Here is a 21,382-nt window from a genome sequence, read left to right as displayed (position 1 = left end):
TCAACTGCTCTGGTTTGCCCAGGGTCACCCATCTGAGTCTTTGATGCTGGCATCAACATTGAAGGCTCCATCCTTTGGTCAGTTCAAGTCTTGACGATAAAACAGCCAGGTGAAGGACCTGGTCCAGGAATGATTGGGAATAAGGCCACGGATGTATGTGTAGGTTGGGAGCCATCCCAAGATCTCCACAGCTTCTCCCTCTTCCCCCAACATAAGGAAGGAATTCAATCTTTCCCTCTTCTCCTATGTTATGTGGACGTTGTAAACAATGCCAACCACACAGAAAGTATTCACAAAACAACACAAACTTTAATGGGTACTCAAACTCACAAGGAAGAGAGGGGCAGTGCCACCCAGACCATGGTCCCGCCAGCAGACCCTGCAAGCTCTGGAGTATCCCTCACCTCCATCTAATCCCCTGCCCTCTTAGCCCCTCTATAAGGCAAGTCAGAATCAGGAAGAATCTGGTTGCCTCATAGTGCCCATTTGGCAAAGGGTGATGGTGGGAAGGACTTCCCTGGGAATTCATCAAGGATGGGAAGACACGGAGGAGGATTTGGGCAAGGGTGGAGTGCTGAGGGCAAGAAGGCAGTGGCAGAGTTCAAGTGAGACTAATTTCCCAAGTTCACCCAGGTGTCTTAGAAGGACTGTTTTTCTCGCTCTGGGATCCCAGTGGGCAATTGAGACTGTGTACCAGAAGAGGAGGGAGAACACACATCAGAAGAGCTGACCCTTCATTCAGTGCCAGCCTTAGGTATATGTGTAGAGTGGTATCAGAGAGCATGTAAGCATTGGCAGTACTCTGTGTACTGACTGGGGAGTTCAAGGCAGGGTGCCCTGAGAAGTCATGCTTTGCTTGTGACCAGAGGGCTGTCCATGGGGTTAATTCCCAAGGTTTTTGGCATTTTCCCCAATTGATATCAAGGGGGTGAGTTGCTGTGGCAAACACCCAGTTGGCATGCTGGTGTTTGCCTTGTCTTATCTGTGCTTCCCCTCCCACCCTGAATGACTGGCTTCCTCCTATTTCGAATCGTGTAAGGTTCCCACAGCTTCCTTCACCGCTTGAAATATGGCCCAGTCCATCTACAGGAGAGAAAAGAGGGGATGTATCAAGTGCTGTTCCATAATGGGTTCTGGTATTTGGCTTCTTCCATCCAGGAGTAACCCATGAACCCTTAAGGACCCACAGCTTAAGACTTCCTTGGCACGGGTTGAATACACAAGATGCCATCTTCTCCATGGTTGATAGCTCCCCAGTACCAGAGGGCAATGATGGAGGCCCTTACCTGGCTATAAACCTGGCGGGTGTCAGGGGGCAGGCTGGGTGCCTGGTGGCAGAGCTGGATGGAGAGGCCAATGGTCTCAGGAGACAGGAAATACTGGGTGACACTGACCGAATTCACCAGCCCCTGCACCTGTGCCAGGGAGGAGAGAGATATGAAGGGGATAGGGAGGATGCAAAGATGCTCTTTGCCCCTCATGTTCCAGGTCAACACTCTGGTGCCCCGTCCTAATCTTTGGATTTTGCTCTTAAGGGGCAAGGACCTTGTAAATGGGTAAGAGCAGAACTAGGGGAATATTATAGCATCTTCAAATCAGATGTATAATAGAAAGGACACTGAACACTGCATCCTGGGGCCAGCAAGTTCTTTAAAGAGATCATCTGTTTCAACTCTCGGTCAAGTCCCACAGGGAATAATTAGCAAACCCAGGATTGCGGCCAGATCCTTTGGACTCCAAATCCCACGCTCTTTCCATTATCTTATGCCACTTTTCCTAGTAAGCCATACCCATTTGTACAACATTCATAGTTCTGACATTTAGACAGCACTCTAAGGGTTACAAAATGTGTTGTACTTGGGCTCCCACCCCTCCTCTCCTAATCACTTGCCATATTCTTGAGCAATTCACTTCGAGACTCTTGGCCTCTGTTTCCTACGCTCTAAAATAGGAATACTATGCCTGCTGTGCCTACTTCCTTAGGATAAAAGGAGATATTGGATATGAAAACACTTTGAAAAGTGTAGAGTTTAGGCAAAGGTCATAAATTAATTCTTATCCTGAGTAGGCCAATCTCCCATCCTGCCTGCCCAGACCTGGTGAGGAGCCCCTGCAGGTACCAGCACAGCCTCGCCAGGGGCCTGCAGAAGGGTCCAGCCGCTCACGCCCCACTCCTCCCGGAGGCGCCGACGCAGCGCAGTGTCCAGGTAGCAGCTGCCGGGAGACCCTGGATCCAGGGTGCCTGCTCCAGCGGGGCACACCTAGCAAGGAAAGTCAGAGGCTCCTACAGTTAGAGGTCAAAGGGACCTCAGAGAATCCGAGGCTCACAGGAATCTATTGCCTCCTCCCCTACCCAACCTCCCCCCACTGACAAAGGCCCCGGGCTGCTAGGAGGATGCTGTGAACATAGATTTTACCAAAGGCTAGATCCTTTGGAGGACTTGGTCACTCAGGTTATAGTAAGGAGTCTGAGATTGAAAGAGAAAGGAGACGGGGACAAGCAATATCTCCTGAGCCTGCCCAAGATGTAGAGGGAGTCTGAAGGACTGAGGGTTGCCCAGGTTGATAGGCTCAGAAAATGTGAGAGAATGAAACTGAGGAAAAAGGAAGGAGGGATTAAAAACTCAGAAACTGGGTAAGGATAGGGAACGTCCTTGGTTTAAATCCCTTATTCTTTCATGGCAATGACTATAAGGCCTTCCTAATAATAGCACTTATAAATAACTTTACATACGTTAATTCACTTCATCCTTACACCCATGTTTAAAGAAAAGAGCTATTATTATCTCCATTTTACTGATGGGGAAACTGAGGCAGACAGCAGTGAAGTGACTTGTGCAGGGTCACACAGCTAGTGTCTGAGGGCAAGTTTTCCTGACTCCAAGGATCAGTACTTTCTACTATACCACCTAGCTCTCTTAAACTTCTGATCCATGTCTTTCAGGCAAGGCCATAGGGATCCTCCCTTTTCCTCTGAGCTCTTATGGCACTTGGGTTTAGGGAACTGCCTTGTATTTTTATTGTACCTCATTCTCTAGTGGGCCCTGTCACTTCAGCTAGAGTGGGTTGCCTTTGAAGGAAGTAGGGGCCCACCCTGGAGATCTGTAAGCCAAGGCTCGGGACCTCTTGCTGGGGATATTAGAGATGGGACGCTGGATCAGGTTGGGGATCTGTGATTAGATATTCCTTGGAGGACTAGAACTCTGCTTTATGCCTTTCTTTTCTCCCTCATGGACTCCAGCAGAATAATGGGGAATGCAAATACTTGTACTGTACCATACTGGTTGAGTCAATAGAACCTTAGCTCCCTAAGGGCAGGGTCTAGTTTATTTTTGCTGTCCTATCTCCAGGGCCTGGACCATATTAGGTGCTTAATTGAGTTAAATTTCATTGCTCCCCAATTAAACCAATTAGAATCCTCCAGTTGAAAGTTTTCTTCCCTACAACTTGTAATAAATGCCTCCCTTTGTCGAGAGGCAGCTAGGAAGAACAGTTGGGGTTTTAGACAGGGAGTCCAAAAGAACCTGCTTTTAAATCCCCCCTCTGACATGTGCAAGCTGGGTGACCATATCCAAGTCACTTACTTTCCTAAGCCTCAGTTTCCTCTCCTGTCAAATAAGGGTCATAATTCTTGTATTGTTGGAATGGGGTGCAAATGAGAGGGCACATACAGAGCTCTTTGCAGACATCCAGAAATGCTGGATTTGGAGTCAGATAACCTGGTTTCAAATCCTGATGCCATTGTTTACTATCTAGATGACACTGGACAGATACAACCTGTCTGGGTCTGAGTTTTCTCATTTGCAAAATGAGAGCTTGACTAGATGCCTTCTGAGGGTCCTTCCCAGCCTCCCCTTCTATGATCCTAATGCCAGATAATTTATTTTTATTATCAGTTGTATCTCTAAATTCTTGCATTCCCTATAGATTCAATGTTTTAGGCAGCTCAAAGGCTAGATGAAGGCCTCCCTCTCTACCCTCCACTCCCCACCCTGCATCCTCTCCTCTCCATTCACAAAAGATCTATTTTTTGCCTAACAAGAGCCTGTGATGGGTTTGGTGGGCCTGAATGTGCCACGTGGCCCCTACAGTCTTTAGAGACTCTAGAGAAACTAATATAGTACTGGAGTTTCCAAGGAAACTAATTTGCTTCTCCTGTCAATCTCAAGATTCTGGTCTATACTAGAGTTTGGGCCACAGTCCCAAGTTTACCAAGGACCTGCCCTATACTGGATATGGGCCTCTGAGGGAGTTCTGCCTCCCTCGTTACATGAACCTGGACTGCCCAGAGGTGTCCTAGGTCACAGACAGCCCTACCCAGACGAGGCTAGCTTCCTCAGGGGTAGAACCAGAAGCAATTAGCCCTAGAAAGGAGTGTATGTGCAGGGTTTGTCTAGAAGGCCTTTTGACTTTTCCCCCAGGAGAGCCAGCCCTTTGTTGAGCACCGAAGCAGGCTCCTTTGCTTTCTCAATTTCCCCAAGCACCTTTTCTTTCCCTTGGCTCTCTCCTACTCCTGTTTCCACATCTTACTTGATTGTTGAGATTGACCTCTAAGCTGTTTCCCACAGTCACCTTATCTAGAAATGTCTCAAAGACCACTTCCTCCAGGATGCAGTGCCCGGTTCAGTAGGGAAGTGCCATCATACTCACATTCACCTCACTTCTGAGGTAGGGCTGCCATCACCCTCTAGATACACCTTCCCTCTGCCCCAAGTAAGAACTCATCAAGAGCTCTGGGAGAAGGCCGCCCAGCCTAACTTGTTCTCAGCCGACAGAAGGCAGAACTCGTTCAGAGTACTAGCTAGAGTGCTTCACACATACTGAGGACAAAATTAAAGAGAAGATCCTTAGAGGAAACCTTCTAAAATCTTCCAGAACACTCTGGTGTTCAATGACCTCCTTCTCTAAATGCTGATAGTACCACATAACAGAGCACCAACTTACACACTGCCTTGTATTACTGTCTGTTCCTCAGACAGGTTTAGTGTGTGTCTGACTGGCATTTAAAGCTCTTTACATCCTGACCTCAACCTACCTTTCTGACCTTACTATACCTTACTCTTTTTTTAAGGTGCAATTATCCATATAAATACTCTATAACTCATATATATCAGTCTTCTTGCTGTTCCTCACATGTTCTGTCTCATTTTTTTTTTATCTGTGCCTTCTGCATTGAGTTCTTCTCTCAAGTCTCCAAGAATTCCTGGTTTCTCGCAAAACCTGCTCGAGTTTCCCCTTATAAAGCTTTTCCTGTTCCCTTCAAATTACTTTGCATTTATTTTTATCTATAAACATGTACACGTTGTCTTTCCCAACCAACCGTCGGCTCCTTGAGGGCAGGGACTGTTTCGTTTCTGTCTTGTATTTCCAGCACCTAGGGCAGTGCCTGGCACAAGGAGGTTCTTAATAAATGCTGGCTGATACAATGACTGTTGGATTGGGTATCTTAAAATATTTGTGGATTGAAGAGAGATGGTAAGGCTAGAAAGGAGATTTCAAACTTTTGGAATGAAACCCAGAAAGAGAGATTTTTCGGAGTGGGGTGAAGTAGGAAGGGGCTGCTCAGCTCCTATCCCACCTTCCTCACCATCTGGAGAAAGCGACAAATGCGCTGGGCGTCCTGTGCCCGAAACACATGCCACACAGCGCCCACCTGGCTACCTGGGGACCACAGTCCCTCACCTTCCAGGCATGTCAGGAGTTCTAAGAGAAGAGAAAAGGATGTTGGGGTTGGGGTAGAGCTGATCCCACCCTTTACCTCTCTGCTTCCTCCCACCACCTCATTCCACTCTACTCCAGCTACAGAAATATACCTTTCTGTGCCCGGTGCCAAGTAGGTACTGGTGCTTCTGCGTGGACCAGGACACTGATGAGGTCTGTTACCTCCACACACAGATTCTTGGTCCCCAGGTGCCCGTGCTGTGGGCTCACACCTGGCATGGGGAGGGGTGGGCGAAGGTTAAGAGCACAGGGCAATTCCAGGCTGTGGCACCTGACCCAGGGAAATGGGGCTGGAGTTAGACCTTTAACTGTGGTGGGCATGGGAACATGGGCACAGAGAAATCGTGAGTGTGAAAACTACAATTGCTGAGTTTGCCAGAACCCAGGCTTGAGTACCCATCAAGGCCTGGGACTAAAGCTTACGGACACAGTTGCAGATGGTCCTGAGTGGGCATGAAGGGCTATAGGGCATGAGGAAAAGGCTGTGACCAGGAGAGACTGTGGGCAGAGAGCCTAGAGACTCACCATAAGAGGCACAGAGTTGTGGCTCCAACCGGCAGAGGGTAGGGATGGGAGGGAGGTAGGAGGCCAGGTTGAGTTTCCCATGGCTGGTACAATATTCTGGGAGTGGCAGGCTGGCAGCCAGGTTCTCTGATCTGTAGAGGGGGGAGAAGAAGGGACTCATCACACCCATCACTTTTCTCCTAAGCATTGTTGCTTCCAAGAGACCCTATGTAGGCTCCCAGAAAGCCAAGTCTGAGAATAAGGGAGAGGCAGAAAGGTCCAGGAGGAGAAAAAGACAGGCAAGGGCCAATACAGGGGAGGGTGGAAGAGAGGCAAAACTGAGTTCCCTACAAATACACACCTGCTGGCCTCTGGCTCGCCTAGATTTCTATGCAAAAGGAGGAGGGACCCACTGTCTAGCTTTGGACGAGCTGAGGGAAGAGAAAGAAGCTATTAGCCTTGGGAAGTGGGACTATTCATTCACTGTGTAAGTAATGTATCTGCAATGCTCAATTTATGTACCCTCATGCAAAATGGTGGGTTGTTTTTTTAAAGTTACCAGTGAGTTAACTTTGGTTCAGAAATAAATCTTACCAATATCTTTAAAGCCTATTAAACAGATAGCAATAATAACTTCTCCATGTTGTTAAATTTAAAAGACCTTTGACACTATGACCACTGTGTAACAGTTTTGGTTTGTCATCAAATCATTATTATTTCCAAAATGGATTAGTGTGGGATCTTTTTTTTAAGGGAGGACAGCATGATTTCTAGTCTCTCCCTCTCTGTGCCCCACTCTCCTTCTCTCTGGCCTTCTCCTTCTCTCTCTCTCTCTCTCTCTCTCTCTCTCTCTCTCTCTCTCTCTCTCTCTCTGTCTCTCTCTCTCTCTCATCTCTTCTTCTCTTCTCTTCTCTTTTCTCTCTCCCCTCCTATTTTTGTCTGTCTCTCTGTCTCAGTGTGTCTCTCTTTCTCTCTGCTCCCATCCCTTTCTTTGCTCCTCATTTCCCCCCTTCCCTCTGCCTTGGTTTCAAAAAATCCATCCTATCCTTAGGTATCCCCCCTTTCCTATTCCCCTCATCACTGAAGATAGTTCCCATTTATAGAATGCTTCATATTAACAAAGCATCTTCCTCATGACCACCCTAAAAGGGAATTCTCTCTGCCAACAAAGTCTGGAACTATTCTACAACCTGGAGTCTTAGAGAGTTGCCTAGGATACTGGGAAGTTAAAGGACTGGTCCAGGGTCACACAGCCAGTATTTTTGTCAGAAGCAGGACTAGAGCCTGGGTCTTGTTGATTCTGAGGCCAATCAACTCTCCACCCATTCTACCAAAATGCTTCTCTCTTGATCTACAGCACCTGATATTCCCAAGTGGTTTTCCCATCCAAGTATTGATCAGGCCCTACCATTCTTTTTTTTTTTTTTTTTAAATCCTTATCTTCTGTCTTAGTATCAGTTCTAAGACAGAAAAGCTACAAGGATACTAGACAATCAGGGTTAAGTGACTTGCCCAGGGTTACATAGGTAGGAAGAATCTGAGGCCAGATTTGAACCCTGGTCCTCCAGATTCCAGACCAGATGCTCTCTCCACTGTGCTACCTAGCTGGTCCAGGCCCAGCCACTCAACTTCTATGAACAGAGAAATCTGACAGATTTGGCATAATTTGTCCCTATTCATCCCATTTGGCATATGAGGACTTGAAGCTTCAGAGAAGTCAGGTGACTGCCAAAGTCCCATAGCAAGGAAATGTCAAGGGCAGGATTCAAACAAAGGTCTTTTCTGACAAATCCAGGGGCCTCTCCACTATATCCTCTCCTCATCTGAATTCTTATCCCCATCTCCAGGGCTCTGTCCTCCCTCTTCTCCCTTTGAGCCATCCAGAGATACTCACCCTCTGGCCGGGAGAAACCCTTCCAGAAAGCAGTGCTGCTCAGGTCTGTAGGCCGAGGAGGCCCGAGGAGACTCAGGGCCTGCACCTTCCCTCCCAGTGCCCCAAGGGCTTCCGGACCCCAGAGGCTGCTTTGCAGGGTTCTCTGCAGTCCAGATACCAGCACAGGCTACAGTGGGGAGAATTAGGGAGAGAGAGACCAGGAAAGGAGAATGGATCCAAGAAGAGGTCGGAGTTTGGGCTCAGGGAAGGAGGTTATATGAGCTTACTTGTAGGGAACTAAGGAGAAAGCCCAATTTGGAACGGGGTCTCCCTTGTCTATAAGGAGATAGGCAGGGCTTAGGAAAAAAGGAACTTGGGGCAGCTGGGGGAAGGTGGCCAAGAGTAAACCCTCACCTGGCCCTGTCTCCAGTGTTCCTGGAAGAGGTGGAAGTTGTGTCGGGGTTGGGGTTCCTGAAGCCACAGCAGAGCCCCCCGAGAAGGCAGCCCACGTGGAGTAGCAGGGCTGGACAGGCCGAGTCCCTTGTGGAGCCCTGGCCCTAGCGCCTTCTCCTGAATCTTCCTCTCCACCACCTGCGCGATGATGCTGTCCAGGATGTTGGTGATTCGGTCATCCTGCAGACCAGGGAGTGTGGGTCAACACGTTTCCTCTTCTGCTACCCTCCTCTGCCTTGACGGAATGCTAACAACTTCTACTAAGCACCTACCCTGTGCTTAGCTCTGGCTAAGTTTAGATAAGGCAGAGCTTCTGTCAACATGGAGCCAAATAGTTGAGACAGACCTGACGGAGCCCATGGCTACCCCTACTGGTCCCCCAAGGCCTGAGACCTTCCCTCGGGCACTCACATTGGGCAGGGCTGGGGTCACAGGGGCAAAGGCCATGTGGATGCGCTCATGGCCCAGGCAGAGCTTGACAGCAGTGGAGGCCAGAAGTTCACAGAGCGAGGGGCAGGGCAAGGATCCCCGGCCTCCTTGGGCTTCTCCCGGAGGTTCAGTGGAGTCTGTGGCCTCTGTAGAAATAGAGACTAGGACTATAGGGGCCCACAAGAATGTCACACCAGCCCACGAGCACAGTGATGCAGAAACACACTATAAAAGTACTCAGGAACCTCCTCAATTCACCCCAAAGTGGCTCTATCATATCTGTGCCCCCTCTTCTATCTCTCTGTGGGCCTCACAGACCTCTCAAGGTCTAGAGCTCCAGTTAGGGGAAAGTCCTCTCCTCAACACCCCCCAGCACACACCCAGGGCTCTCCCACCAGCTCTGGAGTCGATGGAAGGGGAGCTCACCTTCTTTCATTTCCTTGGTTCGGTGGGCATCGTCATTGCAAGAGGGTTGTGGGGCTGGAGTTTTCTCCGTTGGCTCTTTCTGTCAAAGCCACCCCACCCACCCCCAACCCAACCAAAACCTTAGAAGTGAGCAATGAGGTGATCAGGGAGGTGTGAGGTATGAGGAAAAATTTCTTTCATGAATCCTTCCTTCCCCCACCAAATGCTCCCAAACCCAGGTCAGAATGTGGGGAAAAAAGCCCATTTTTCACCCAGCCCTTATCACCATCTCCCATGAAAACTGATGGCACCTAGAGGGAATTCATACAACATGGTGCCAACTGCCAAGAAAACTAGTTAAAAAGTTTCGAGATCCAGAATAGTCTGCCCCAGTTCCACTCCAAGGTCCCTTGGGCTGTCCCAAATCATCCCTATTTCCTTCTCTCAGCTCTTACCTTTTGGCCTCTCTCCCCAGGAGCCCACACTCGAGCATCAGCTTGGCAAGGGCAGTGCCCTCGGATGTCAAACTTGGCCCGGACTTGATGCATCTTGGTGCTCACCTCGGCCAGGGCTGAGGGAGGAAGGAAAGGAGGGAAGTCACCTCTCGAGATTGGGAAGAAGGAAGATCTACAGGGCTAGCAAGAGAACCACCCCTTTTCTTATTCCTCCCAGCCCAGACTTGAAAACCGGGAGGTACCAAGGATCAAAGAGCAGTTTGGGAGGCAGAGGGAGAGGAGTCCTCCTCCTGAAATCTAGCGAGGGTCCCTCTGGCTCCTGTCACAAAAACCTGGAACCCCCATTGGCTTACCCTGGCTGGGGACAAACTGGGTCAACGTCAGAGCGTGGGCGATATGCCCAGTGCTGTGGGCACATCCCTCCCGGGGCTGCTCCTGAGGGCCTGCTGGAGTGGGAACAGAGAGCTTAGAGGTCAAAGGAGCAAAAAGGAACAAAGATCATAAAAGTAAGCTCTTACAGAGCAAAAATGCACTAGAGGGGAAGGTTGAGCAGGGCATAGTCACAGACTCGTTTCCTGATAGGGTTGTCTGTCTGTCTGTAGCTAGCTCAGACGGTGTTACATGGGAGCTAGCGCAGGAGAAGAGGCTTAAGCTTGGCCCAGACCCCGTCTTCCCATTCCTCCTCCTTCTGGATTCCCATACAAGCATAGGTTCCATACCTGTGGTGTCCCTGGCCCTCCCAACACGACCACAGGCCAAACAGAGCCTGTAACAGCAATGAGGGCAACCCCAGTGGGTGTTGAAGAGTCCACGGTAGCAGCGGCTGCAGGACCTTGGGGAACTGGGGTCTTCCCATGGGACAGGGGTAGGGGTAGGCTCCCCCACTGCAGAGAAAACAGCAGGCATAAAAACAAAGAACTTAGTAGCTGGTCAAAGAACTCAGCCTGGGGGTGGGGGGTCAAGGCTAGGAGGACAAAGGCTTTGGTCCTAATCTCACCCTGCCCAAAGGATGAAGGTAAACAGTAAGCCTGGTGGAGGAGTAAGGGAAAGGAGGAGGTGATCAGAGCACCCTATGTTTCTTTTTTTATTTTTAAGTTTAATGGATTAATTAATTTAGAATTTTTTCCCATGATTCCATGATTCATGTTCTTTCCCTCCTCTTCTCCCAACCCTCTCCTGTAGCCAACTCAGTTCCACTGAGTTTTACATGTGTCATTGATCAAGACCTATTTCCATATTATTAATATTTACACTAGGCACCCTACATTTCTAAAGCCCTTTATGACTCTCAGAGGGATGTACTCATAGGGAGGGAGCTTCTTTTCTTCAAGATCATTGTCAAGGCAGCTCAGCAAATAGAGAGCCAGACCAGGAGTTGGGAAGTTCTAGGTTCAAATGAGACCTCAGACACTTCCTAGCTGTGAGACCCTGGGCAAGTCACTTAATCCCCATTGTCCAGCCCTTACTGTTCGTCTCTCGATAACCAGTATCGATTTCAGGACAAGAGGTAAGAGTTTAAAAAAATAAATAAATCTTTGCCGATTAATGATGAGAAACATGGTTAAAGGGATCTCAATAATCTCGGCAAAGAGGCCTCCACTCTTGCCATGCCTCACAAAGGTTCTGTTTACATATTATTTTCTAGTCTAAGGAAAGACTGACATTGATTTTCTCATTTGATCCTTAGAATAATAGCCCTGTTGAAGGAGGCAAATGCCTAGTATTACCCTGGCCTCCCTCCCCTCTATTTTAGAAATGAGGAAAATGAAACTGAGGGAGATTCAGTGGTCACCTCAAGGTCACAGATAATGAAGCAGCAGAGCCAAGACTTAATCCCAAGTCCAAAGACTCCACAGCCAGCCATCTTTCCACTGTGCTAGGGCTGCCTCCTTGCCAACTGTCCTCTCCAAATGATACCCACCAGTAAACAGCAACTAACTACAAGTCAAGGCAGCCCAAAAGTTCCAAAATGTTCTGCCCAATAGCCAAAAACTAATCATTTCCCACTGACTTCTGGGTCAACCTTTCATATTCATCCCAAACAAGATCAACAACTATTGGAGCAATGGAGAGAGTCAGGAAGAACTGACCTCAAATCCCACCTAAGACTAACTGTGAGACCCTGGGCAAGTCACTTGATCTCTGCTTCAGTTATCTCAACTGCAAAGTGAGGCTAATAATAGCACCCACCTCTCTGGGTTGTTGGGAATACCAAATGAGTTAACATTTGTAAAGCACTTAGCACAGTGCCTAGCACAGAGTAGGCGCTTAAAAAAAAGCTTGTTCCCTTCCCTTCCCCCTCTAGCATCTGTTTGTTCAGTTATTCATACAGTCATCCCTTTTTCCCTTCTTTGTTTCCTCTGTGGGTATTGAGTTTCAACCATGAGCTCAGTTCTGATTTAAGGACTCCAAAAGGCTACACTAAGGAGAGTATAGGTATTGTTCTTCATTCATTTCAGTTGTGTCTGACTGTTCCTGACCCCATTTGAGGTTTTCTTGGTGGTTTGCCATTTCCTTCTCCAGCTCATTTTACAGATGAGGAAACTGAGGCAAACAGGAACAAATGACCTGCCCAGGGTCATACAGCTAGTGAGTGTCTGAAGCCAAATTTGAACCTAGAGGAACCTTCTTAATTTCAGATTAGGTACTCTATCCACTATACCACCTAGCTGCCCAATGGAGAGATCCCATTTAAAGTCATTCTTAGGGGCAGCTGGGTAGCTCAGTGGATTGAGAGCCAGGTCTAGAGATGGGAGGTCCTAGGTTCAAATCTGGCCTCAGACATTTCCCAGCTGTGTGACCCTGGGCAAGTCACTTGACCCCCATTGCCCACCCTTACCATTCTTCCATCTAGAAGCCAATACACAGAAGTTAAGGGTTTAAAAAAAATAAAGTCATTCTTATCATCATTATTTCATTTAGATCAGTGATTTCATCATTCTAGGGAAATCCCAGTGAGCAAACTTCTTCTACTAATGCAGATAAGAGACTGCCCTGCTTATAGTCGTAGAGAGTTGCCTAGAGGTTCAGCAATTTATCCAGGATCACTTAGCCAATGTGTGATGAAAGAGGGACTTGAACTCGGGTTATCCTGACTGAGGCCAGCTCCCTGTCAACCTCTCCATAATTGCTTCTCATTAATTGTTGTTGTTGTTCAGTTGTGTCTGACTCTTTGTGACCCCATCAACCATGTCATGCCAATGCTGTCCATGAGGTTTTCTTGGCAAAGATACTGGAGTGGTTTTCCATTTCCTTCTCTAGTGGATTAAGGCAAACAGAGTTAAGTAACTTGCCCAGAGCTTACAAGTTTCTGAGGCTAGATCTGAATTCAGGTCTTTCTGACTTTAGGTCTAGCGCTGTATCCACTGAGCCAGCTAGCTGCCCCAATTATTTCGTTTCCCATAACATACAAACAAGAATAGTAGGGCTCCCAAGGAGCAGTGTTATAAATATTACAAGGGAGAAGTGGAAGTGGGGCAGGGTACACAGCTTTATAGAACTTGGTTTGCATACTTTAACAGTGTTATCATGAAATGAAGCTGGTCATTTTGCCTGGTGGATGAACTATCTCCACACATCCTTAACAAATGGACAGTCAGGATCTACTTGAAGGTCTCCAGTAAAAGTAAAATTTACTGTCTTCTGAAGTACGCCCATTCAATTTTTGAGACAGATGATTATGAGTGAATTGTTCTTTCTATTGTGCTCAAATCCGCCTCTCGGCCACTTCTACCCTCTGATTCTAGCTCTCCACCGCTTGACATAAACAGGATAAATTGAATCCCTCTTCTATATGAGCCCTTCAAATCCTCAAGATAACTATCATGTCTTTCCTAAAGTATTCTCTTCTCAACACCCCCCAGTTCATTCAACCAATCCTTGTAGGACATGCTCTTGTCATCCTGGTCCCCTTTTCTGTCTTTGCTCTAGCCAATAGTGTCCCTCCCACACTGTAGTGCTCAGAAGAGAACATGATATCCTAAATATGTTCTGAATGGGGTCAGCTACAGTAGGATTGTGACCTCTCTTGCACTGGATACCAGTTCAGGATTGTGATGGATGTTTTGGCTTCCATGATCACATTGCTATCACATCACATCACATTACCAAGTTCCTAGCAATTCACTAAATTCCTTATATCTTTTTCAGATCGGTTGCTGACTGGTTGTGTGACTATAGTATGAAGTACAAGCAGACGAACTTTATAAGGGAAAGCTTAATGGATAGAGGCCAACCAAGACCCTATGAGGTCTCTAATCAAGACCCAACTCAAACACTGCCTTTTATATAAAGCCTTTCTTGATCGTTCCAGCTTCCCATTACCTTTCCTCCATAAACTACATGGTATTTACTTGGGCATCTGGGGAGTACAGTGGATAGAGGACTGGACTGGGAGTCAGGAAGACCCAAGTTCAAATCCGGCCTCAAACACTTACTAGCTGTGTGATCCTGGGTAAGTTACATAAATCTGTTTGCCTCAGTTTTTCATCTATAAAATGGGGATCATATTAGCATTTACCTCCAAGGGTTGTTATAAGGATCGAATGAGATAATAATTATAAAGTGTTTAGCATAGTACCTGGCACACAGTAATTGCTACAGAAATGTTAGCTGTATATCATATATATGCTTAGATATATTCATCAGTCAACAAGCACCAAGCATTTATTATTGTACCAGGCACTGAGCTAATGGAGGAGATACAAAGAAAGAAGTGTAAACAGTCCCTGACCTCAGGAGAGGAGATAACATATACCTAAATGGGTACTGTAGATATAAACTATGGGTACAAAGTACAGTACATGGAACAGCTAGGTGAACTAGATCTAGGATAGAGTGCCTGGCCTGGAGTCAGGAAGACTCCTCTCCCTGAGATCAAATCCAGCCTCTGATACTTACTAGTTGAGCAAATCATTCAATCCTGGTTGCCTTGGTTTTCCCAAAAATGAGCTGGAGAAGGAAATGGCAAACCACTCCAGTGTCTTTGCCAAGAAAACTCCAAATGGAGCCACGAAGATTCAATTGTGACTGAAATGACTGAACAACAACAAAAGAGTAGCTACGAGCGTAGCTAGAAGGTAACCTCATTTCCACTTGTTTACTACGGCACATAGTAAGCAGTTAAGTTCCTTGTCCTCAGTGGCCCCAGAGACTAACTCTTGCTTACCTTCCTCAAGAGCCCATGCAAGGGCCTCCCGTTCCCTCCGGAGTAGTCGACAGAATCTGTCTCCCAGGCTATTCAGCAAGTATTTGGCGAGATGCACGCTCAATTTGGTGTCTGGACTGGGCCTGCCGCCTCTGCCCTCCTCAGAATGACCAGCTTCCCCTTCTGCCATCCTTGATCCACCTGAAGGTAACCTGGAAAGCAGGGAGAAGCCAAGAAGAAGGATCAGTAGGCAAGAGCCTTTGAAGAATTTAATTGGATGCCCAGAGCTTGGAAAAGGGGATTCCCAGACCCGAGAAGTGTTGTTGGGGAGATGGGGACAAGGCAGCAAAAATTCACCTTCGCACGTTCAGAAAGTGACAAGACGTTCCTTTGTCTTCCTCTTCCCCAAGGGCACAGCTTTGGCATCGGGTCATTCCTGCCGGGAGTGCTGTGCAAGGCACACTCTGGAGTTCAAGTCCATCAAGGCCAGGCCTGCTGCCCAGGAATCCTGAGGGGATAATACATCCTTCAAGACTCTCCTTTGATCTACCTCAAAGAATGTCACCAATCACAGCCTCCCTTCCCCTTCAGCCCCTTTCCCAGTACTGTGATCCCAGCACTTATTCTCCTCCCTAGCTCAAGGTTCTGTGAGCAATGATTCTCAGACCAACTGAGAAGAGCCACAGAAAGGAATTCCCTGTAAACAGGGAATGAGGAAGGAAGGCAGGGGTCCAAGGACGGAGTAAGGGTGATCATCTCAGCACAAGCGTGGTGATCCAGCCAGTGAAGAAACTGGAGAGACCCCATTGTGGGCAAAGTGATGCCACTGCCAGAAGTGAGAAGAGTTCCAAGGTGGTTGGGAGTGAACCAGTAGGGTGAGATGATAGGAGAGTCCTAGGTTGGGGATCTGAGAGATCCAGAGGAGTCTAATCGCAGGAATAGCAATACAGATAGTGAAGGAGCTGAGATAAGCCCATCTCAGGCACCTTAATCCCACTGAGATCTAACAATCCAGGAAAACAGAGGAAGAGGACTGTAACTCCGAAATAACAATTATCCCCTAGGTAAAGTTGGAGGACGTTAGCGTGGCCCTGAGATTCCAGGGGCTGATAGAGAGCCACAGGGCAATGGCATTATGGTCTAATTAGTCAAGAGCACACAGAGTCCCAGCTTGGGGTCCATGATTCAGCTGGGAGAGAGAAGGAACAGTTCCTGGCTCAGACAGCATGGGTCAGCAGAAGCTCCCCCGAGGTGACTTGGAAAGAGCCACATCAGAGTTGTACGGCCCCCTCTTTTGTTAAGGGTTGGCAGTGCCATGGCAAAGCACTGGGCTGGTGTTGAGGTAGGATACCAGTTCCAACACAGTGATGTGGCAGGTAACCAACCAAAAAAAGTGTCCAGAAGTGGGCAGAAGAGTGCCCTAAGTGGAGGCACTGTGAAGTCTCAAGAGTTGGTAAGATCCAGATGGAAAAAGTCTAGACAACGGTGCAGTAATCAGCTGGAAAAGGACCTCCTGAGTGTGGGACAGGGCTGGAACACCACCCCAAGCCTCACCCGCTGGCCCTTGCCCTGATTCCCCAAGTCCCAGATGCCCCAGCTGCCATTCATGCCCAGCTCATCAACCCCCTCACCTCTCCAGCCATCATGCTCTGTCGTCTCAGCCTTGCTCCCGAGTGGTGGTTCCAGAGTGTCCTGCCAACTCCCAGCCCCCTGCCCCTCACTGCCTGGGAAGGAGTCAGCTGGACGCTTGGGGGCTGGGCTACCAGCTGCTCCCCACACCTCAGGACTTCCCTCCCTCTTGAGGGACCCAATCTGAGTGGCTGGGCCCACCTCCTCCCCTGGGCACCCAGCTGAGCATCCAAACTGCTCAGAATGCCGAGTAAGCCAGGTCTTCTTTAGCTTGGTATGGTGGCTTGGAGGACAGGCCCCAGGTCCAGGATGCTTGCCAGCTTCTTCAGTGGACCCAGATGTTCCACTAGTACCACCTTCTGTGACTGCCTGACACCTTCCACAGTGGCTATGACTCCCATCTCCAGCAGGTTGATGGGATGGACAGCAGCCCACCTGACTGACAGACTGCCCAGGTGAAGGGCACTCTAACCCAGAAGGTAACCCTGGTTGGGGGTGTCTGAGGTTCCCATTTCGAGGCACTACCCAGGAACTGCCAAGAGCATGAACCAAGCCTGGGGGGTGAGTAGGCCAGAGGGTCCGGCTGCTGATTATATCTGGGCACCTTCCCAAGAGCGGGCAAAGGTTCTGGCGCCCGTTGGCTCCCGACTCGCCATCCTTTTGGTAGGGTAGGGACTGATCCATCTCCCCAGCTCTCTGAAGATGCCCACCGGGGGCTACGCCCAACAACCCAGGTTCAGCAGTGGTCAACATCTCTTTTGTCAGGCGAGGCATGCCTAGATCTTTGTGATAAAAGCCCTGAAGGGAGAAGAAAGGGGTTAAGCTGGGCACTGACTTTGGTTCTCAATAGAGAAGGATGGAAGGGGGTGACTAGACCTGGGGAAATGAAGGAATGATCTATAGAGGTGAGCTGACTTGAAACTGATCCTAGGGTCCTAGACCAGGCATCTGAATTAGAGGTGTTAGTATGGGAAGGAAGGACACTCAATAAACACTTGTTGAACTGAATGGAATTCTTCTGGAAAGAGTTTTCACTGGGCCAAGAAAATCAATTGTTTCTTTCATTATGTCCTCCCCAATTTGAGCAGAGTTCTTAACAATTTCAAGTCCTTACCTTGCTTCCTGAGTTGAAAGCAGGAGGGCTCTTGGGCTGTGCCCCTAGGTATGTCCAAGGATAAGGGGCCAGGGGCCAGTCAGAAGGCCGATCATGGGGCTGGCTGGGCACCAAGTAAGGAGGCAGGCAGGTGGGCACCCAGAAAGGGGTCCTCTCTAGGATCTTGGTCTCCAGAAGGAAGGGGCAATGTAAGGGCCGGAAAGGCAACGGGTCATTCTTGGGGTGACTGCCACCTTGCTCTGGGGGCAGGAGATTATGACGAGGTGGGCATGGCTGCCCACAGAGTGCCAGCTGGTGGGCTAGCATTGCTTCCTTCCACCGTAGCCCCTCTTTGGCCCCCAACCATCCAGCCTTTCCCTCACCATTCCGGGGCCCCTCACCCCCCAAGAATGGAAATGGGTCCTTTGAGCCATGGGGCAAGCCATGTGGAAACCAAGAGTCTGGGGTGCTCAGGGTCCCTCTCCAAAAGGGAACAGGCTCCCCCAGGCATAGTGGTCCATGATGTGGACCCTGTGGCAAGGTGCCTGGCTCCTGTCTGATGCTACTTTCTGATGCTGGCTTCTCCCAGGCGGGGGCATCTTGCAGGTAGCTGGGTGTGCTTTCCATGATGCCTCTGCCCTCATGGGGCTCTCACAAAGGGGTTCCCTGTGGTGAAACCAACAAAGCATGGGCTCAGGTGCATCACCTGAGCATCCCTGCTGTCTGGTACAAAGAGAGCCCCACCCTGGCGGCATTGAGGCAGCACAAACCGGTACGGCAAGTACAAGCCAACAACTGGGCACCAAGCTGCCTGCCCACACACTGCCCTAAGGTTCCCACCCTGGACATGTTGATGCCCCCATGGTTGAAGAAGCAACACTAGTCACCTCCCCACCTCCTATGATTCCCTCCCCCCACTCCCTGCTATATTCCATCAGAGCCAGAGAACCCCAGTAGGAACAGAAGGAGTGGAGTTGGAGGTTGTTTTTATTATTGTTTTTGTATCTTTTAACATCTTTAAATATTTGTATTATCAGTTTCTTCCAACTAGGAAACTGACAAACAGAAACATAATTCATCAATGATATAGATGATTTTATCTCGATTGAAAAACTGCTTTATTTTTTTATATTCAGTTGCCTATTCCATGTTTATTAGTATGCAGTTGTGGTTGATTATTGTGGGAAATAGCCTATAAACCTAAATACCTTACACTAATAGGTAATAAAAAGTCAGGTTGTGTATCTAACTGACCACGTCACCCCTCCCCTGCTCAAGGATCTTCAATGGTTCCCTGTTGCTTCTAAAATCAAATGAAAAACTCCTTCACTTAGCATCGAAAGCCATTCCCAGTCTGGTTCCAGCCTACCTTTCCAGGCTTATTTCACGTTATGCCCCTTCGTGAACTCTCTGTTCCAGCCAAATTGGGCTACTCGCTGTTCCCCAAACTCAGCATTCCATCTCCGGCCTCCATGATTCTGAACAGGTTGTCCCCCTTCACTGGACTTCACTCCCTCCTCACCTTCTTCTCTTAGAATCCTAAGGTTTATTCAAGACTCATCTTATGTGCCACCCCCCACCCCATGAGCAGCCTTTCCTGGCCCCCTTAGTCATCCACAAATCTCTATTTAAGTACTTCTCTGTTAAATGGTAAGCGACAGGGACAGTTTCATCTTTGTCTTTGGATCCCCATCACCTGTCAGAGTGCCTTACACTTAATCCTCACTTAATAAATACTTATTAGATTGGATTGGAACGGAGTGGATTGGGCAGAGCTCTTCAGCCCCACACACTTGTTCGGCAGAACAGAAAAGCAGAGATTTAAAAGTGGAAGACATGCAGTCTAACCACATGGTACAGAAGAGGACACTGAGCTTCAGAGGGGTTTAAATGACTCGCCTGCAGGCAAACAAGTAGTGAGAAGCAAAGCCTAGATCTATACCTGCTTTGGATGCTCTCTACCAAATACAGTGTTCTTGGGGGCAACAAGGTGGCTCAGCAGATTGAGAGCCCTGCCAAATGACAGGGGGTCCTGGATTCGAATCTGACCTCAGGCATTTCTGAGCTGTGTGACCCTGGGCAAATTACTTAACCCCCACTTATCCATCTTTTGCCTTGGAACCAATGCACAGTATTGACTCTAAGATGGAAGGTAAGGGTTTGATAGACAGACAGACAGACAGACAGACAGAGAGATAGAAAGGCAGAGAGAAAGGCAGACAGATAGATAGATAGACATACAGCTAGGTAAATAAACAGACAGGCAAGTAGGCAGAGAGACAGATAGGCAGATAGAGAGGTAGATAGATAGATAGATAGATAGATAGATAGATAGATAGATAGATAGATAGATAGAAAGAGAGAGAGAGAAAGAAAGAGGGAAAGAAAGAGAGAAAGAAAGAAAGAAAGAAAGAAAGAAAGAAAGAAAGAAGAAAGAAAGTATTCTTTTCACTGTATCATCAGGGTATGGAACCCAGGACCTCCTCCCCAGAGAAAACAAGAACCCAGAAGAAAGGGCTGGGACCTTTTATGGAAAACCATGACTGGGAATCAGAAGAGTTGAGTCCTGTTTCTGGAATCTTATTGAGTGCCTGACTTTGTACTCTCTCTGGGTTAAAGAAATTTAAGTAAATGGTCTGGGAGGCCTCCTCCAGCTTTGAAATCTTGAATCTATGAATCATCGGACCATAGCATAGTAGTTAAAACTGCCTGGACCTCTGAGATCATCACCTCCAATCCTCTCATTTTACAGATGAGGAAACTGAGACTCAACTCTGTTCCATTTATCCTGTCCCATTCTCTAGGGAGTAAAAAAAAAAGTGTATCTGGTAAAAAGGAGTAACTAGGGAGGAATGCACAGTAGGGCTAGAGGCATTACTTTGGCATCTCTCCTGGCACACCATGCCAGGTAGAAACTCTGCCTCTTCTTGGTCCTCTAAGATTATCCCATTTAGCTCCCCCCAGGGAACCAGAACAGCTGGTGGGATCTGGAACCTCCTCCCTGGGCTCACAGGACTCCTTACTCCTGCAAGAGCTGAGACATCTCTATGGAGAGGCCCTTAAGGTGAAGGAGAATTAAGAGGCATTCCTGCTGGGTTAGGTGAGGTCTTCCTAACTCCAGGAGGAATGAATGTTCCTTAGAAGAGGAGCAGACAGGGAGAGGGCCCCTTAACCAGAGACACGGGAAACAGGGAAACTCCCAAGCAAAGCAGGGAAGTCCCAAGAGTGGTATGACAGGTGTCACCGAGACTAGCATGACAGTGTGACCAGGGGCTGGCACTGCTTCCCAAGGGAACTCAGCAGCAGTTGGGTGCAGGGTCCCAGGGCCCCAGAAATTAAAAAAAAAAAAAAAAAGAGTAAGGAGTGGGAATGCCACAAACAGGGCTCCCTGGTTTTCTAGGGGGTTGATAAAAAAGTGGGAACTCTGCGGGGGGGGGGGGGGGAACTAATAACTTTCTAATCAGAGGTACATGGATCCAAGACAATATGACGGATCAATTCCGGACTCCCCTGGAGCCCGGATCGCCGTGCTCTGCTCGGTCCCACCGGTAGTACTCACCTGTGCTGCTCGGGCCTGACTCGAGGGCAGCGGGGGTCCTGGCTAGTGCCGGACGCGCCTTCCCCATGAGCCACTTCTGGGACCTGCGGGCTCCTCTCACCCCCTCTCTCCCCCG

At 48.4% G+C, this 21,382-nt stretch overlaps 1 protein-coding gene across 9 annotated transcripts; it reads right to left on the bottom strand.

Annotated features, from left to right (window-relative positions):
- Nucleotides 1-289: 289 nt before the first annotated feature.
- Nucleotides 290-21,379, bottom strand: HR (HR lysine demethylase and nuclear receptor corepressor). Of its 9 annotated transcripts, none has more exons than XR_006505446.1 (20): nucleotides 19,078-19,234; nucleotides 17,730-18,374; nucleotides 16,618-17,413; nucleotides 15,344-15,494; nucleotides 15,008-15,198; nucleotides 10,560-10,724; nucleotides 10,194-10,286; nucleotides 9,841-9,956; nucleotides 9,407-9,485; nucleotides 8,963-9,126; nucleotides 8,513-8,731; nucleotides 8,120-8,285; nucleotides 6,587-6,656; nucleotides 6,247-6,377; nucleotides 5,814-5,933; nucleotides 5,683-5,703; nucleotides 5,579-5,590; nucleotides 2,097-2,261; nucleotides 1,287-1,415; nucleotides 290-1,083 (listed from the first exon to the last, which is right to left on the bottom strand). XR_006505446.1 is itself a non-coding variant. In XM_044663497.1 (19 exons), the coding sequence occupies exons 2-19, from the start codon at nucleotides 18,333-18,335 to the stop codon at nucleotides 1,021-1,023; spliced, it is 3,549 nt and encodes a 1,182-aa protein (XP_044519432.1). In that variant the 5' UTR covers nucleotides 18,336-18,374; nucleotides 21,268-21,379; the 3' UTR covers nucleotides 290-1,020. The 9 variants fall into 9 exon arrangements, 7 of the variants coding, with proteins under 7 accessions (XP_044519432.1, XP_044519431.1, XP_044519436.1 ...); XR_006505447.1 differs by having other exon boundaries at nucleotides 2,121-2,261; XM_044663497.1 differs by lacking the exon at nucleotides 19,078-19,234 and adding an exon at nucleotides 21,268-21,379 and having other exon boundaries at nucleotides 5,579-5,703.
- Between the last annotated feature and the right edge of the window lie 3 nt (nucleotides 21,380-21,382).

This window comes from Gracilinanus agilis, chromosome 2 (genome assembly GCF_016433145.1).
Source record: "Gracilinanus agilis isolate LMUSP501 chromosome 2, AgileGrace, whole genome shotgun sequence".
Lineage (NCBI taxonomy): Eukaryota > Metazoa > Chordata > Mammalia > Didelphimorphia > Didelphidae > Gracilinanus > Gracilinanus agilis.
The sequence above is the reverse complement of the archived record's forward strand: the minus strand, read 5'-3'. Positions and strand labels throughout refer to the sequence as shown.